At 36.8% G+C, this 16885-nt stretch overlaps 1 protein-coding gene across 2 annotated transcripts in view; it reads left to right on the plus strand.

The window, feature by feature from the left end:
• MDGA2 (MAM domain containing glycosylphosphatidylinositol anchor 2) overlaps nucleotides 1-16885 on the plus strand; it is an 829686-nt gene that overhangs the window by 428214 nt on the left and 384587 nt on the right. For both annotated transcript variants that reach the window (XM_067736879.1, XM_067736889.1), the window contains exon 3: nucleotides 14202-14376. In XM_067736879.1, the coding sequence (XP_067592980.1) occupies nucleotides 14202-14376 (175 nt within the window). The remainder of the gene's footprint in view (nucleotides 1-14201; nucleotides 14377-16885) is intronic.

The following is a 16885-nucleotide window of genomic DNA, read 5'->3' on the forward strand; positions in this document are numbered from 1 at the left end:
AACACACTTGCAAGAACATAGCTGAATGGATAGCCTGTTTTGGGCAGGCTTGTGCCTGATGAATAATGTGGGATTCAGTTGCTGTGGAAGAAGGAGAGAGTCAACATCAGGGAATGAGCAGGTTCTGACACGTTGTAACAGTTTGTTCCTTCTGCCTGGAAGCCTAATACAGTTTTCTTTGTAGACTTTGAGGTCACAACTTCTATCAGAGTATGTCTGGGGTTTCTTTTCTCATCAATTAGACATATAATTTGATAAGCTCCCTCAGTGAGTAAACTTACGTCTTTCCAAAGCTCAGGAATATTTCCTTTCAGTATTTATTATTTATTTTTAAATTTTATTTCATTTTTTAAATTTATTTTTATACCTCAATGGCCAAAGTAGTCTTGATATTTCAGCTTATCTTTGTTTTTCTTTTTTTTTAGTATTTATTTTTTAAAAGTAGAGGGCAAAAACCCTTTCCATAAGTGATTATTTTTGCTTCTTTCTATTCTAGTTCTTCTATTTCTTAATGTTTCACTACTGAATTGTATTTTTTCTTTTAAGTTTATTTATAATAAATACAATATTTGCTCATAGTAAAATAAACTGTAAATAAGAATTTTAAATAAGAAGTTTTTGGGTTTTTTTTTTTTTTGCAGTCCGCAGGCCCCTCACCACTGTGGCCTCTCCCGTTGTGGAGCACAGGCTCCAGACGCGCAGGCTCAGCGGCCATGGCTCACGGGCTCAGCCGCTTCGCAGCATGTGGGATCCTCCCGGACTGGGGCACGAACCCGTGTCCCCTGCATCGGCAGGTGGACTCCAAACCGCTGCACCGCCAGGGAAGCCCTAAATAAGAAGTTTTTAAAAAGAATGTTTTCACTATTCTTTTGCCAGTCCCACTCATAGAATTAATCAATGTTAAATTTCGTGTGTATTCCATGTATAAACATATTAACATATAAGAATACACACATGAACACAAACATATACTCTTTTTACACAGATGAGAATATTCTCTTCGGTTTCTTTTTTTTAACTGAATAATACACTTTGTATTTTAATTCTTTCAGTGACTGCATTCAATTCAACTTTAGAGTCAATCAGTTTATCGCCATTTCCCTATCATTTGACATTGTATTGTTTCCAGTGTTGTACTATTATACATACATTCTTCTGCATTCTTGTGCAGATGTTAGTTATATTAACTAGATAATACAGCCACTATGGAGAACAGTATGGAGGTTCCTTAAAAAACTAAAAATAGAATTACCATATGACCCAGCAGTCCCACTGCTGGGCATATACCCAGAGAAAACCATAATTCAAAAAGACACATGCACCCCAGTGTTTATTGCAGCACTATTTACAATAGCCAGGTCATGGAAGAAAACTAAATGCCCATTGACAGATGAATGGATAAAGAAGATGTGGTACATATATACAATGGAATATTACTCAGCCATAAAAAGGAACGAAATTGGGTCATTTATAGAGACGTAGATGAATCTAGAGACTGTCATGCACAGTGAAGTCAGAAAGAGAAAAACATATATCGCATATTAACGCATATATGTGGAACCTAGAAAAATGGTACATATGAACCGGTTTGCATGGCAGAAATTGAGACACAGATGTAGAGAACAAACGTATGGACACCAAGGGGGGAAAGCAGTGGGGAGTGGGGGTGGGGGTGTGATGGGAGATTGCGATTGACATGTATACACTGATGTGTATAAAAAGGATAACTAATAAGAACCTGCTGTATAAAAAAATAAATAAAAGAAAATTTTAAAAAAAGGCAGCTTTTTTTTTTCATTATGGATATATAGTCAGTTGCCCCAACACCACTTACTGCACAATTTTCCTTTCCCTTTTTCATTCATTTAAAATACCTCCTGGATGAAATCCTAAATTTTATATATATATATATATATGTAGTGTGTATATATATATATTTATATATATACACTATATATATTTATATATATACACTATATATATTTATATATACACTATATATATTTATATACACACATATATATATACTAATATATATATATATATGTTTTTGTACTCTTAACAGTATTCTCTTGTGTGGTGCGTAGATCTCTATGGGGACCCTGTGGTCTTTACAGGGAATTTATGAAGAAAAATGTGGTTTCTCACTGTGCTGCATTTATTGAGATGGTGTAACGCAGTGGAAAATAAAATAGGAGGTACCATAGCGCAGAACAAAGCTGAGGCATCAGATTGTATCAGCAGTCTTTGTATTCTTCACTAATTCACTTCCATGTACTCACAGCAAAAAAAAAAAAAAAAAAAAAAAAAATCGATGTCACTGAGAACATTTTTGATAAATCAGTAAAAATCAATACTAATTTTTAACATCTTGAAAATTAGTCTATTTTTAATATTTTAAGTGACAAAATGGAAAATTCCTATAAAACATTTCTGATGCTTATGAAAGAACAGTGGTTGTCTCAAGGTAAAGGACTTGTATGGTTGAGTTTTGTGGTGTATTAGCCACTTTTTTTTATAACATCTTTATTGGAGTATAATTGCTTTACAATGTTGTGTTAGTTGCTGCTGTATAACAAAGTAAATCAGTTATATGTATACATATATCCCCATATCCCTTCTGTCTTGAGCCTCCCTCCCACCCTCCCTGTCCCACCCCTCTAGGTGGTCACAAAGCATAGAGCTTATCTCCCTGTGCTATGAAGCTGCTTCCCACTAGCTATCTGTTTTACATTTGGTAGTGTATATATGTCAGTGCTACTCTCTCACTTCATCCCAGCTTACCCTTCCCCCTCCCATGTCCTCAAGTCCATTCTCTAGGTCTCTGTCTTTATTCCTGTCCTGCCCCTAGGTTCATCAGAACCAGTTTTTTTTTCTTTAGATTCCATATATATGTGTTAGTATATGGTATTTGTTTTTCTGTTTCTGACTTACTTCACTCTGTGTGACAGACACTAGGTCCATCCACCTCACTACAAATAACTCAATTTCGTTTCTTTTTATGGCTCAGTAATATTCCATTGTATATATGTGCCACATCTTCTTTATCCATTCATCTGTCAATGGAGACGTAGGTAGCTTCCATGTCCTGGCTATTGTAAATAGTGCTGCAGTGAATATGGTGGTACATGTCTCTTTTTGAATTATGGTTTTCTCAAGGAATATGCCCATTAGTGGGATTGCTGGATCATATGGTAGTTCTACTTTTAGATTCTTAAGGAACCTCCATACTGCTCTTCATAGTGGCTGTATCAATTTACACTCCCACCAACACTGCAAGAGGGTTCCCTTTTCTCCACACCCTCTCAGGCATTTATTATTTATAGATTTTTTGATGATGGCCATTCTGACTGGTGTGAAGTGATACCAAACTGCGGTTTTGATTTGCATATCTATAATAATTAGTGATGTTGACCATCTTTTCATAGGCCTCTTGGCCATCTCTATGTCTTCTTTGGAGAAATGTCTATTTAGGTCTTGTTCCAATTTTTTTTTTTTAACACCATTTTAGAGTATAATTGCTTTACAATGGTGTGCTAGTTTCTGCTCTGTAATAAAGTGAATCAGCTATACGTATACATATATCCCCATATCTCCTCCCTCCTGTGTCTCCCTCCAATCCTCCCTATCCCACTCCTCTAGGTGGTCAGAAAACACCAAGCTGATCTCCCTGTGCTATTCGGCTGTTCCCATTAGCAATCTGTTTTACATTTGGTGGTGTATATAAGTCCATGCCACTCTTGCACTTTGTCCCAGCTTACCCTTCCCCCCTCCCTGTGGCCTCAAGTCCATTCTCTAGGTCTGGGTCTTTATTCCTGTCCTGCTCCTAGGTTCATCAGAACCATTTTTCTTTTCAGGTTCCATATATATGTGTTAGCATACGGTATTTGTTTTTCTCTTTCTGACTTAGCTCTGTATGACAGACTCTAGGTCCATCCACTTCACTACAAATAACTCAATTGCGTTTCTTTTTATGGCTCAGTAATATTCCATTGTATATATATGCCACATCTTCTTTATACATTCATCTGTCGATGGACACTTAGGTTGATTCTATGTCCTGGCTATTGTAAATAGAGCTGCAGTGAACATTGTGGTACATGACTCTTTTTGAATTATGGTTTTCTCAGGGTATATGCCCAGTAGTGGGATTGCTGGGTCATATGGTAGTTCTGTTTGTAGTTTTGAGGAACCTCCATACTCTTCTCCATAGTGGCTGTATCAATTTACATTCCCACCAGCAGTGCAAGAAGGTTCCCTTTTCTCCACACCCTCTCCAGCATTTATTGTTTGGAGAGTTTTTAATAATGGCCATTTTGACTGGTGTGAGGTGATACCTCACTGTAGTTTTGATTTGCATTTCTCTATGTTTAGTGATGGTGAACATCCTTTCTTGCGTTTGTTGGCAATCTGTATATCTTTGGAGAAATGTCTCTTTAGGTCTTCTGTCCATTTTTGGTTTGGGTAGTTTGTTTTTTTGATATTGAGCTGCATGAGCTGCTTGTAAATTTTGGAGATTAATCCTTTGTCAGTTGCTTCATTTGCAAATATTTTCTCCCATTCTGAGGGTTGTCTTTTCATCTTATTTATGGTTTCCTTTGCTTTGCAAAAGCTTTTAAGTTCCATTTGGTCCCATTTGTTTATTTTTGTTTTTATTTCCATTTCTCGTAGGGGCTCAAAAAGGATCTTGCTGTGATTTATGTCATAGAGTGTTGTGCCTATGTGTTCCTTTAAGAGTTTTATAGTGTCCAATCTTACATTTAGGTTTATAATCCATTATGAGTTTATTTTTGTGTATGGTGTTAGAAACTGTTCTACTTTCATTCTTTTACACATAGCTGTCCAGTTTTCCCAGTACCACTTATTGAAGAGGCTGTCTTCTCTCCATTGTATATTCTTGCCTCCTTTATCAAAGATAAGGTGACCATATGTGCATGGGTTTATTTCTGGCCTTTGTATCCTGTACCATTGTCCTATATTTCTGTTTTAGTGCCAGTACCATTCTGCCTTGATTACTGTAGTTTTGTAGTATACTCTGAAGTCAGGGAGCCTGATTCCTCCAGCTCTGTTTTTCTTTCTCAAGATTGCTCTGGGTATTCAAGGTCTTCTGTGTTTCCATACAAATTGTGAAAATTTTTGTTCTAGTTCTGTGAAAAATGCCATTGGTAGTTTGATAGGGCTTGCACTGAATCTGTAGATTACTTTGCATAGTATAATCATTTTCACAATGTTGATTCTTCCAATCCAAGAACATGGTATATCTCTCTGTGTGTTTATATCATCTTTAATTTCTTTCAGCAGTGTCTTATAGTTTTCTGCATACAGGTCTTTTGTCTCCTTTGGTAGGTTTAGTCCTATGTAATTTATTCTTTTAGTTTCATTGGTAAATGAAAATTTTTCCTTAATTTCTTTTTCAGATATTTCACTGTTAGTGTTTAGGAATGCAAGAGATTTCTGTGCATTAATTTTGTATCCTGCTACTTTACCAAATTCATTGATTAGCTCTAGTAGTTTTCTGGTAGCATCTCTATTGTATCATGTCATCTGCAAACAGTGACAGTTTAACTTCTTCTTTTCCAATTTGGATTCCTTTTATTTCTTTTTCTTCTCTGATTTCCGTGGCTGAAACGTCCAAAACTATGTTGAATAATTGTGTTGAGAATGGGCAACCGTGTGATGTTCCTGATCTTAGAAGAAATGGTTTCAGTTTTCCACCGTTGAGAAAGATGTTGGCTGTGGGTTTGTCATATATGGCCTTTATTATGTTGAGGTAGGTTCCCTCTATGCCTACTTTCTGGAGAGTTTTTATCATAAATGGGTGCTTAATTTTGTAGAAAGATTTTTCTGCATCTGTTGAGATTATCATATGGCTTTTATCCTTCAGTTTGTTAATATGGTGTATCACATTGATGGATTTGCATATATTGAAGAATCCTTGCATTCGTGGGAAAAAACCCACTTGATCATGGTGTATGTATGATCCTTTTAATGTGCTGTTGGATTCTGTTTGCTAGTATTTTGTTTAGGATTTTTGTATTTGTGTTGATCAGTGATATGTCCTGTAGTTATCTTTTTTTTGTGACATCTTTGTCTGGTTTTAGTATCAGGGTGGTAGTGGCCTCATAGAATGAGTTTGGGAGTTTTCCTCCCTCTGCTATATTTTAGAAGTGTTTGAGAAGGATAGGTGTTAGCACTTCTCTAAGTGTGTAATAGATTTCACCTGTGAAGCCATCTGGCCCTGGGCTTTTTTGTGTTGGAAGATTTTTAATCACAGTTTCAATTTCAGTGCTTGTGATTGTTCTGTTCATATTTTCTATTGCTTTCTGGCTGGGTCTTGGAAGGTTGTACTTTTCTAAGAATTTGTCCATTTCCTCCAGGTTGTCCATTTTACTGGCATATAGTTGCTTATTGTAATCTCTCATGATCCTTTGTATTTCTTCAATGTCAGTTGTTACTTCTAATTCTATTGATTTGAGTCTTCTCCCTTTTTTTCTTGATGAGTCTGACAAATGGTTTATCAATTTTTTTTGTCTTATCAAAGAACCAGCTTTTACTTTTATTATTGTTTGCTATTGTTTTCTTCATATTTTTTTTCGTTTATTTCTGACCTCATCTTTATGATTTCTTTCCTTCTGCTCGCTATGGGTTTTTTTGTTCTTCTTTGTCTAATTGCTTTATGTGTAAGATTAGGTTGTTTATTTGAGGTTTTTATTGTTTCTTGAGGTAGCCTTGCATTGGTATAAATTTCCCTTTTAGAACTGCTTTTGCTGACTCCCATATTTTGGATTGTTGTGTTTTCATTGTCCTTTGTTTCTAGGTATTTTTTGATTTCCTCTTTGATTTCTTCATTGAGCTCTTGGTTCTTTAGTAACGTATTGTTTAGCCTCCATGTTTTTGTATTTTATACAGCTTTTTTTCCTTTAATTGATATCAAGTCTCATAGCGTTGTGGTCAGAAAAGATACGTGATGCGACTTCAATTTTCTTAGATTTACCGAGGTTTGATTAGTGACCCAAGGTATGATATATCCTGGAAAATACTCCATGAGCACTTGAGAAGAAAGTGTATTCTGTTGTTTTTGGATGGGGCATCCTATAAATATCAATTAAGTCCATCCGGAGTAATGTGTCATTCAAAGTTTGTGTTTCTTTATTTATTTTCATTTTGGATGATCTGTCCAGTGGTGAAATTGGGGTGTTAAAGTCCCCTACTATTATTGTGTTACTCGATTTTCCCTTTTATGGTTGTTAGAATTTGCCTTGGGTATTGAGGTGCTCCTATGTTGGATGCATAAATATTTATAATTGTTATATTTTCTTCTTGGATTGATCCCTTGATCATTATGTACTGTCCTTCTTTGTCTCTTGTAACAGTCTTTATTTTAAAGTCTATTTTGTCTGACATGAGTATTGCTACTCCTGCTTTCTTTTGATTTCCATTTGCGTGGAATATTTTTTTCCATCCCCTTACTTTCAGTCTGTATGCGTCCCTAAGTCTGAAGTGGGTCTCTTGTAGACAGCATATATATAGGTCATTTTTGTATCCATTCAACTAGTCTGTGTCTTTTGATTGGAGCATTTAATCCATTTACATTTAAGGTAATTATCAATAAATATGTTCCTATTACCATTTTCTTAATTGTTTGGGTTTGTTTTTTAGGTCTTTTTCTTCTTTTGTGGTTGCTGCCTAGAGAATTTCCTTTAGCATTTATTGTAAATCTGGTTTGGTGGTGCTGAATTCTCTTAGCTTTTGCTTGTAAGTCTTTTTATTTCTCTATCAAATCTGAATAGATCCTTGCTGGCCAGAGTAATCTCGATTGTAGGTTTTTCACTTTCATCACTTTAAATATGTCCTGCCACTCTCTTCTGGCTTGCAGTGTTTCTCCTGACAGATCAGCTGTTAACCTTATGGGGATTCCCTTGTATGTTATTTGTTGCTTTTCCCTTGCTGCTTTTAATATTTTTTGTTTGTATTTAATTTTTGCTAGTTTGATTATTATGTGTCTTGACATGTTTCTCTTTGGGTTTATCCTGTATGGGGCTCTCTGTGCCTCTTGGACTTGATTGACTATTTCCTTTCCCATGTTAGGGAAGTTTTCAACTATAATCTCTTCAGTATTTCCTCAGACCCTTTCTTTTTCTGTTGTTTTTCTGGGACCCCTATAATTCAAACGTTGGTATGTTTAATGTTGTCCCAGAGCTCTCAGACTGTCCTCAATTCTTTTCATTCTTTTTTCTTTATTCCGCTCTGTGTTAGTTATTTCCACTCTTTATCTTCCAGATCAGTAATCCATTCTTCTACCTCAGTTATTCTGCTATTGATTCCTTCTAGAGAATTTTTAATTTCATTTATTGTGGTGTTCTTCATTGTTTGTTTGCTGTTTAATTCTTCTAGGTCCTTGTTAAACCTTTCTTATATTTTCTCCATTCTATTTCCAAGATTTTGGATCATCTTTACCATCATTACTCTGAATTCTTTTTCAGGTAGACTGCCTATTTCCTCTTCATTTGTTTGGTGTGGTGGGTTTTTACCTTTCTCCTTCATCTGCTGCATATTTCTCTGTCTTCTCATTTTGTTTAACTTACTGTGCTTGGGGTCTCCTTTTCTCAGCCTGCAGTTTTGTAGTTCCCATTGTTTTTGGTCTCTGCCCTCAGTGGGTGAGGTTAGTTCAGTGGCTTTTGTAGCCTTCTTGATGGAGGAGACTGGTACCTGTGTTTTCGTGGGTGGGGCTGGATCTTGTCCTTCCGGTGGGCAGGGCCACGTCCGGTGGTGTATTTTGGTGTGTCTGTGAACTTAGTATGAGATTAGGCAGCCTCTCTGCTAATGCGGGGGGGCGGGGGTTGTGTTCCTGTCTTGCTAGTTGTTTGGCATGGGGTGTCCATCACTGGAGTTTGCTGGCCATTAGGTGGAATTAATTCTTAGTGTTGATACGGAGATCTCTGGGAGAGCTCTTGCTGATTGATATTACGTGGGGCCAGGAAATCTCTTGTGGTCCAGTGACCTGGACTTGGCTCTCCCACCTCAGAGGCTCAGGCCTGACACCTGGCCAGAGCATCAAGACCCTGCCAGCCTCATGGCTTGGAAGAAAAGGAAGAAAAAAAAGGAAAAAAAAAAACAAAATAATGAACAGTCAGAGCCGTAGGACAAATTGTAAAAGTAAAAATAAACAGGGAAAATCACACAAAGAAACATACACACACTCATAAATGGAAAATGAACAAATAACAAAAACAAACAAGTAAATGAACAGTCAGAACCTTAGGACAAATAGTAAAAGTAAACCTAAACAGTCAAAATCATACAAAGAAACATACACATACACACTCACAAAAAGAGAAAAAAGGAAAAAAAAATTTTAATTAAAAAAATAAAAAATAAAATAAAAAGTAAAAAAAAAAAGAGAGAGCAATGAAACCAATAAGGAAATCCACCAATCATAACAAGCACTAAAAACTAAACTAAGCTAAATGTGAAAAGCAGAAACAAATCAGGTGTGGAAAGCGAACCCCAAGTCTACAGTTGCTCACAAAGTCCACTGCCTCAATTTTGGGAATATTCGTTGTCTATTCAGGTATTCCACAGATGCAGGGTTCATCAAGTTGATTGTGGGGATTTAATCCACTGCCCCTGAGTTTGCATGGAGAAATTTCCCTTTCTCTTCTTTGTTTGCACAGCTCCTGGGGTTCCGCTTTGGTTTTGGCCCTGCCTCTGCATGTAGGCTGCCCTCAGGCATCTCTTCCCTGCCCAGACAGGAGGGGATTAAAACAGCGACCAGTTAGGGCTCCCTTGCTAACTCAGGCCAGGGATAGTGAGGGGTATGGTAGTCATAATTGGAATGCAGGGTGAGCCTGTAGTGGCAGAGGCCAGCATGACATTGTAGCAGCCTGAGGCACGCTGTGTGTTCTCCCAAGGAAGTTGTCTCTAGATCTCAGGACCCTGGCAGTGGCGTGCTGAACAGGCTCCTGAGGGGGTGTGGGTAGTGACCTGTGCTTGTACACAGGATTCTTGGTGGCAGCAGTGGCACTGTTAGTGTTTCATGCCCAACTCTGGGGTCCAAGCTGACTGCTGCAGCTTGTGCCTGTCTCTGGAGCTCGCTTAGGCAGTGCTCTGCCTTCTGTTGGTACACGGAGCAGAAATCACCTCTTCTCGCACATGCAGAAACAATGGTCTCTTGCCTCAGGCAGTTCCAGAGTTTTTCCCGGACTCCCTCCCAAATAGCTGTAGCGCACTAGCTAGCCCCCTGCAGGCTGTGTTCACACAGCCAATCCCAGTCCTCTCCCTGGGATCTGACCTCTGAAGCCCGAACCTCAGCTCCCAGGCCCAACCTGTCCCAGCAGGTGAGCAGAAAGCCTCTTGGGCTGGTGAGTGCCAGTCGGCACTGATCCTCTGTGCGGTAATCTCTCTGCTTTGCCCTCCGCACCCCTGTTGCTGCTCTCCTCTGTGGCTCCAAAGCTTACCCCCTCCGCCACCCCCTGTCTCCGCCAGTGAAGGGGCTTCCTAGTGTGTGGAAACCTTTCCTCCTTCACAGCTCCTTCCCAGTGGTGCAGGTCCCGTCCCTATTCTTTTGTCTCTGTTTATTCTTTTTTCTTTTGCCCTACCCAGGTACATGGGGAGTTTCTTGCCTTTTGGGAAGTCTGAGGTCTTCTGCCAGCATTCAGTAGCTGTTCTGTAGCGGCTGTTCCATATGTAGATGTATTTCTGTTGTATTTGTGGGGTGGAAGGTGATCTCCACGTCTTACTTGTTCACCCTCTTGAAGGTCTCCATCACTTATTTTCATAGAATAATGTTTTTACTTAAAAGGATGATTGTTATACAAATAATGGTTATTCAGACTTGGGTATTTGGCAAATATTTTCTCAAAAATGATTGAAGTGAATTTGCCATCCCAAATAAGATACCTTAGTTATATTTATTACTAATGATAAATTTTACCTTTTCAAGAGAAAAATTAGAAGTTTGGAAAATCTACCAGCATAAGTATCGCTGCTTCCCAGCACTTAAAGACTCTTCTGTTTGATGATATTAATATATGTGACTTGTATTATATAATGAAATATGACAACATCTGGAAGATCTGCATAACTCAGTGAATTCATATTTTCCAGATGACTAATGTATGATGCTACAAAATCATGTATGAGTAAACAATCCATTAAAAGTGCAAGATAGACCAATGGATTTTAGTCTCACAGAGTGCCAAAAGGGCATTTATATGGTTTTTGCTTCTACTTTGCCATCAAATGTTGGGAAACTAACACTTGTGGGGTTTTAGTTTAGTATTAAGGAAGGCTATCCACAGTTATTTGAAAAGGCTATTGAAACACTCCTGCCTTTATTACCAGATATCAGTGTGAGGCAAGATTTTCTTCACATATTTCAAACAAAGCAATATGTTGCCACAGATTGCATGCAGAAGGTGATATAATTATCGAGACAGCTCTTTTCCACTAAAGCAGATATTAAAGAGATTTGCAAAGCTATAAAGCAATTCCATTCATTTTACTCAATTATTTTTGTTTTGAAAAATATAATTTTGTGATTAAAAATGTTCCTTATGTTAATGTCTTCAGTTTATTAATATGATTTAAAATGAGTTAATACATAATTTAACATTGTCTCAGTTTTAATTTGTACTACAATGATTATGAAAAGATATAATTCCAATAAACAAAAGCTATTTGGGGTCCTTAATAATTTTTAATAGTGTAAAGGTGTTCTAAGACCAAAAAGTTTGATAACTGCTAGTCTATATCATAATTTCTTCTCTCAAACTTACTTTTCTCTTTCTCACACACACACACACACACTCACTCTTGTTCTTTCCCCCCACCTCCAATTCCTGGACAATTCCCAATACTGTAACAGTATTCTATAACTAAATTATTGTATTAATATTATTTTTTTTAATTTTTTATTTTTTTTGCGGTACGCGGGCCTCCCACCGCAGTGGCCCCTCCCACTGCGGAGCACAGGCTCCGGACGTGCAGGCCCAGCGGCCATGGCTCACGGGCCCAGCTGCTCCGTGGCACGTGGGATCCTCCCGGACCAGGGCACGAACCCGCGTCCCCCACATCGGCAGGCGGACCCCCAACCACTGCGCCACCAGGGAAGCCGTAATATTATATTTTTAATATCTGAAACTGCTAGGCCATTTCCATAACTCTTTTTATCCTGAACTTTTTATGTTCTGAAATATTTATTTTTAAAAATCAATTTTGGTACCATATTGTGATACTCAAAGAAAACTTCATATTTTAATTGGTAATTGGTATTTATTATATCTTAGGTTATATCTTAGAAATATCTATTACTTTAGAGAGAACATATCTCTATACAAGGACAAAATTATGTAATTTGCTTATTTATTTCAATTTTCTTTATTTGGTTACCTATAAAATTTAAAATTTAAGTTAAAATAGAATCCTAGATTTCCCCATGGAAATAGTACTTATCAAACCAGTGCCCATGTTACCCTTCATCTTTTTATGAGCATATTAATAGTCAGCTTATAAACTGCTTGAAATCAGGAATCATTCCATTTATTTATTTTTGGCCGTGTTGGGTCTTCGTTTCTGTGCGAGGGCTTTCTCTAGTTGTGGCAAGTGGGGGGCCACACTTCATCGCGGTGCGCGGGCCTCTCACTATCGTGGCCTCTCTTGTTGTGGAGCACAGGCTCCAGAGGTGCAGGCTCAGTAGTTGTGGCTCATGGGCCTAGTTCCTCCACGGCATGTGGAATCTTCCCAAACCAGGGCTTTAACCCGTGTCCCCTGCATTGGCAGGCAGATTCTCAACCACTGCGCCACCAGGGAAGCCCATTCCATTTATTTTTGTGTATATTTTCTGCACAAAGTGTTGGATAAACATTTGAAATTTATTTTTATGAATTACTCAGTTTTTATTAATCTCTAGGTAACATTTTCGTTTCATTCACAATTAAGGGCAAGCATGAATATATTTATACTGATATTGTAATGATTTGGAGAACTTTTTAAAGATACTTAATGTAATTAGATCATAAATTTTAATTAACATTGTAAGAAAATAGCATAAATAATGGCAGTATTAAAGGATTTAATGTGGGGTGTGGGGTCTTCCCAGATGGGGGCACGAACCCGTGTCCCCTGCATCGGCAGGCGGACTCTCAACCATTGCAACACCAGGGAAGCCCAACGATTTAAATTTTGATGGCCCACTCCTTAGTTGCATTTTTCTATGTTTCTTCATTTGTGTTTGACCAGAGGATTTCTATCAGCAGTTTTTCAACCTAAACATAGTAATAATAAAATATATGTTATACATCAGGGACAAGGAGAGAAATAAACTGAATCATTTTTACATCCTGTTTTATATCACTTTACAGTACTATCATGTGACTTTTATCCATGTTTTATAAGCTAAAATACACAAAATTTGAGTTGAATGCCAGTCTTTATTTCTGGTAAAATCTAAAACTGTTGTGCACAGCTGTGTTTAAAAGAATGGTATTGTTTATAATGGAATGTTTTAGATATTCAAAGTGCTTGGCAGTTTAATAGAAATGTTCTCTTTGGAAAAGTTTACACATTTTTTGAAAATAATTATTGATGTAAAGTGAATTCTAATTATCAAAACAGACAAGTCATTTGTGGGCTTATTAAAGCAAAAACATAAAAAAATAAAACCATTTTTAACAACCAGGTGTATAAAATTACACATAATTTCAATAAGCTATTATGGTAATATGCTTAAATTATCCAAATCAAATAGAAAATTTTGACTAAAATACTGAAGCATGTCCAGAAAGAAAGTGAGAACCTACCTGTAGTACCTTTACTAAGTAAATAAAAAGTGCCTTACAGGGTTTCGAAAATATGAGTGAGAATTTTAGAGTCTCAGCAAAAAGAAACTAATCCATATTTTCAGTGTACTACTTATATTTAACTTCCTTTGTATTATATTTATATTGCCTTTCACACTGGTTAAACTTGGATGCACTCTATGCAACTGAATTAGAATTATACACACTATACAATGATGACATTGCATTTTAAACTTTTATAGTTGAATTACGTGTATAAACTTTTCTTCTTAATTTCCAATAACTTGCCAAAAATGGCACTGTAGCAGTTCTGAAAGCCAACTCTTCAAATGAATAATTACTATTTAATTTTTCAGTGCGAAAACCAACCTAAAGTAACAATCTTTGTTGATGCTTGCTCAGATCAGGTGGACCAAAACAGCAGGAAGTGCTTCTGACAGATTCCAAGACTCAAGTGTCTTCAACGAGACTTTGAGGATTACAAATATTCAGCGACACCAAGGAGGCCGGTATTACTGTAAAGCAGAGAATGGCCTGGGGTCCCCAGCGATAAAGTCAATCAGAGTGGATGTGTACTGTAAGTAAATTTCCCAGAAATCTATAATTAAGTCTACTACAGGTTTCTTCTGTCTTACAACTTAAGGTCTTTTTTTTTTTTTATTATTATTGTTACATCTATTGAGAAAAACTAGGGTTTGTTCAAAAAAACAGAGTTCTATTTAGTTGAGAATGACAAGTGTATATGGTTGTGATAGCTCATTTAACATATTTCCAGAAGAAAGAATCTCCATTAGAAATTTTCATAGTTTTTATAATTAAATGATACATATTCATTATAGAACATTTAAGAACCAGATTAATAAGACAATAAATATCACTGAAAATCCAGCCAATGACTGTTAGTGTTGAATGTATATACTTCTTATATATAAATATGTAAATGCATATTTATATTTGTATTAAAAAATCATGCTGTACATACTGTAATTGGTTTTGTTAACTTTACCTATATGTAATTTCTGTTATTCTTATTTTTTAAAATGCACATCATGAGCAAAGCTATTTGAATTGACTTGTGAAAGACCAAAATCTCAGTGTAGAGTCTGTTTTTGATCCAATTCTGTTGAAAGTAATCAGTACGTAGGGCAATGCTGTGCCACCTGGAATTGTTTGTTGATTTATTTTTGTTCTTGGTCTCAGTTTTCTACTTTTTGCTGTTAGCAAATATACTTAAAGTCCTCTTGGTCTCCTTACTTTCTTCCCCACTAAGACAAATTAAGGACCTACATTCAGTTTGGTCTTTTGCATAGGTTTCTATCGTTCCATTGTCGTTTTACAAGAACTTGCATTTTTTTGGTTAACTCTCTAGTGTTAGAATAAAAGGATTTTTTTAGTGATTCAGACATAAGTAACAAGTGAGGAGTTCCTGTTTTTCTACCCATCTTTCATTCTTTCCTTTTTTCTTTTCTTTCAATCAGGGTAAGTGTTGCATAGTTGGGAAAGTGATGGGAATTATATGTGATTTATCAGATCCTGTTCTGTATCTCATGTAATTATTCAGGTGACTGAGAAGTGGGTGACAAGGCTGCATTTATGATTCATCTTCCACATTCAGGTGCTTGCACCATTCCTGTAAAGGATGAGAGAGAAGAAGCCCATATCCAATCTTTCTAGCATTTCCTAGTCCCTTAGGCATCCCCTGGCATAACTAGGGCGTCTGTAGCCTATGTGCTGCTCTCTCCCTGTCCTTACAGGCCTTCAGGTTAGCCTTACCCCTATGCTTCCCAACAGTATAGCCTCTGGACACCCCTCCCCTGATCAAATATTTATAGTAACATATACTTTAAAAAAATACTATGTTTAGTGTTTTTCACATATAATTTTAAATGACACTAAGTTTAATTTAAATGAATTAAACACTTCTATAATATAACTTTTTAAAGTACGCATCTGTGTTTTTTATTATAGTTTTGGTCATGAAGTTTTAAAATACACAACTTCAATACCTTAGACACAATTCTAAAATCTAAAACATTCTGCAGATTGAATGGGTGTGTTTTGTTTAATTTTATTGGTGGCAACATCTAACCTGAAATGACTTGAATACAAAAATAGAAAAGACTTTTTCTGGTCTTTATTTACCCTACTTTGTCTGAATAATCATATGTTTTGCTCTGGAAATAATGTATTTGATTACACAGTGTTGCCACAGAGCCTGCTGGCTGTGTTATATTATACATGGTATATGTACTTTATTATCTTCCTAAAATCTGAAATATTCTGAAAAACATTCCCCTAAGGCTTTGAATAAGAGATTGTGACTTGCATTGCCACTCCAATAAGTTTGATAAAAACAATAAAATGGTATTGCTGTGTTAAAAATCTAATACAAGAGGGAAATGACATTTTTAAAGACTTTTAAAAAGAGGCTTCTCTTCTTACTGCAAAGCCTTTTCAGTACTATTCTGCATTATACCCACTCTTTTCTGTTTGTTCATATCCCTTGCTGTCCAGACTCAGTTGTGCCTCAGGATCTTAGTTCACATTGCACACTTGGGTGGAACTGACAGCACGACTCCCTCCAGTTTTCCCAAGCCCTGTTAGTCTTTTAAGGCCTGTGTTACCTTCCAAGCAGCCATGCTTGAAGGCACTAGCTCTATTCCCTTCTTCTACGCCTCCTTTGGGATTTTTCCCACACAACCCAAACTTGACAAACATCTTGTTCTATGTAGTTTAAGTTAAATGTCATGGTGATGCATACCATAGTGAAGTACTACTTTCAGTAAGTTTCTGGTGACAAGGATTTATTAGAAAGCTGTCTAAAATTATATTATTTGAGAGAATAACATGTATTCAATTATGGACTGTATAAACAAATGTGACATCTCAATAATATAAATTTTCCTGGGAATACCTTACCTTCAGCTCCAGAGAAGATTTTTTTTTTTTTGGCCATGGCTGTGCAGCATGTGGCATCTTAGTTCCCTGACCAGAGATAGAACCCACGCCCCCTGAAGTTGAAGTGTGGAGTCTTAACCACTGGACCACCAGGGAAGTCCCAGAGAAGATCTTTCTTATGGGGATCT

Source organism: Pseudorca crassidens, chromosome 1, assembly GCF_039906515.1.
Source record: "Pseudorca crassidens isolate mPseCra1 chromosome 1, mPseCra1.hap1, whole genome shotgun sequence".
Classification (NCBI taxonomy): domain Eukaryota; kingdom Metazoa; phylum Chordata; class Mammalia; order Artiodactyla; family Delphinidae; genus Pseudorca; species Pseudorca crassidens.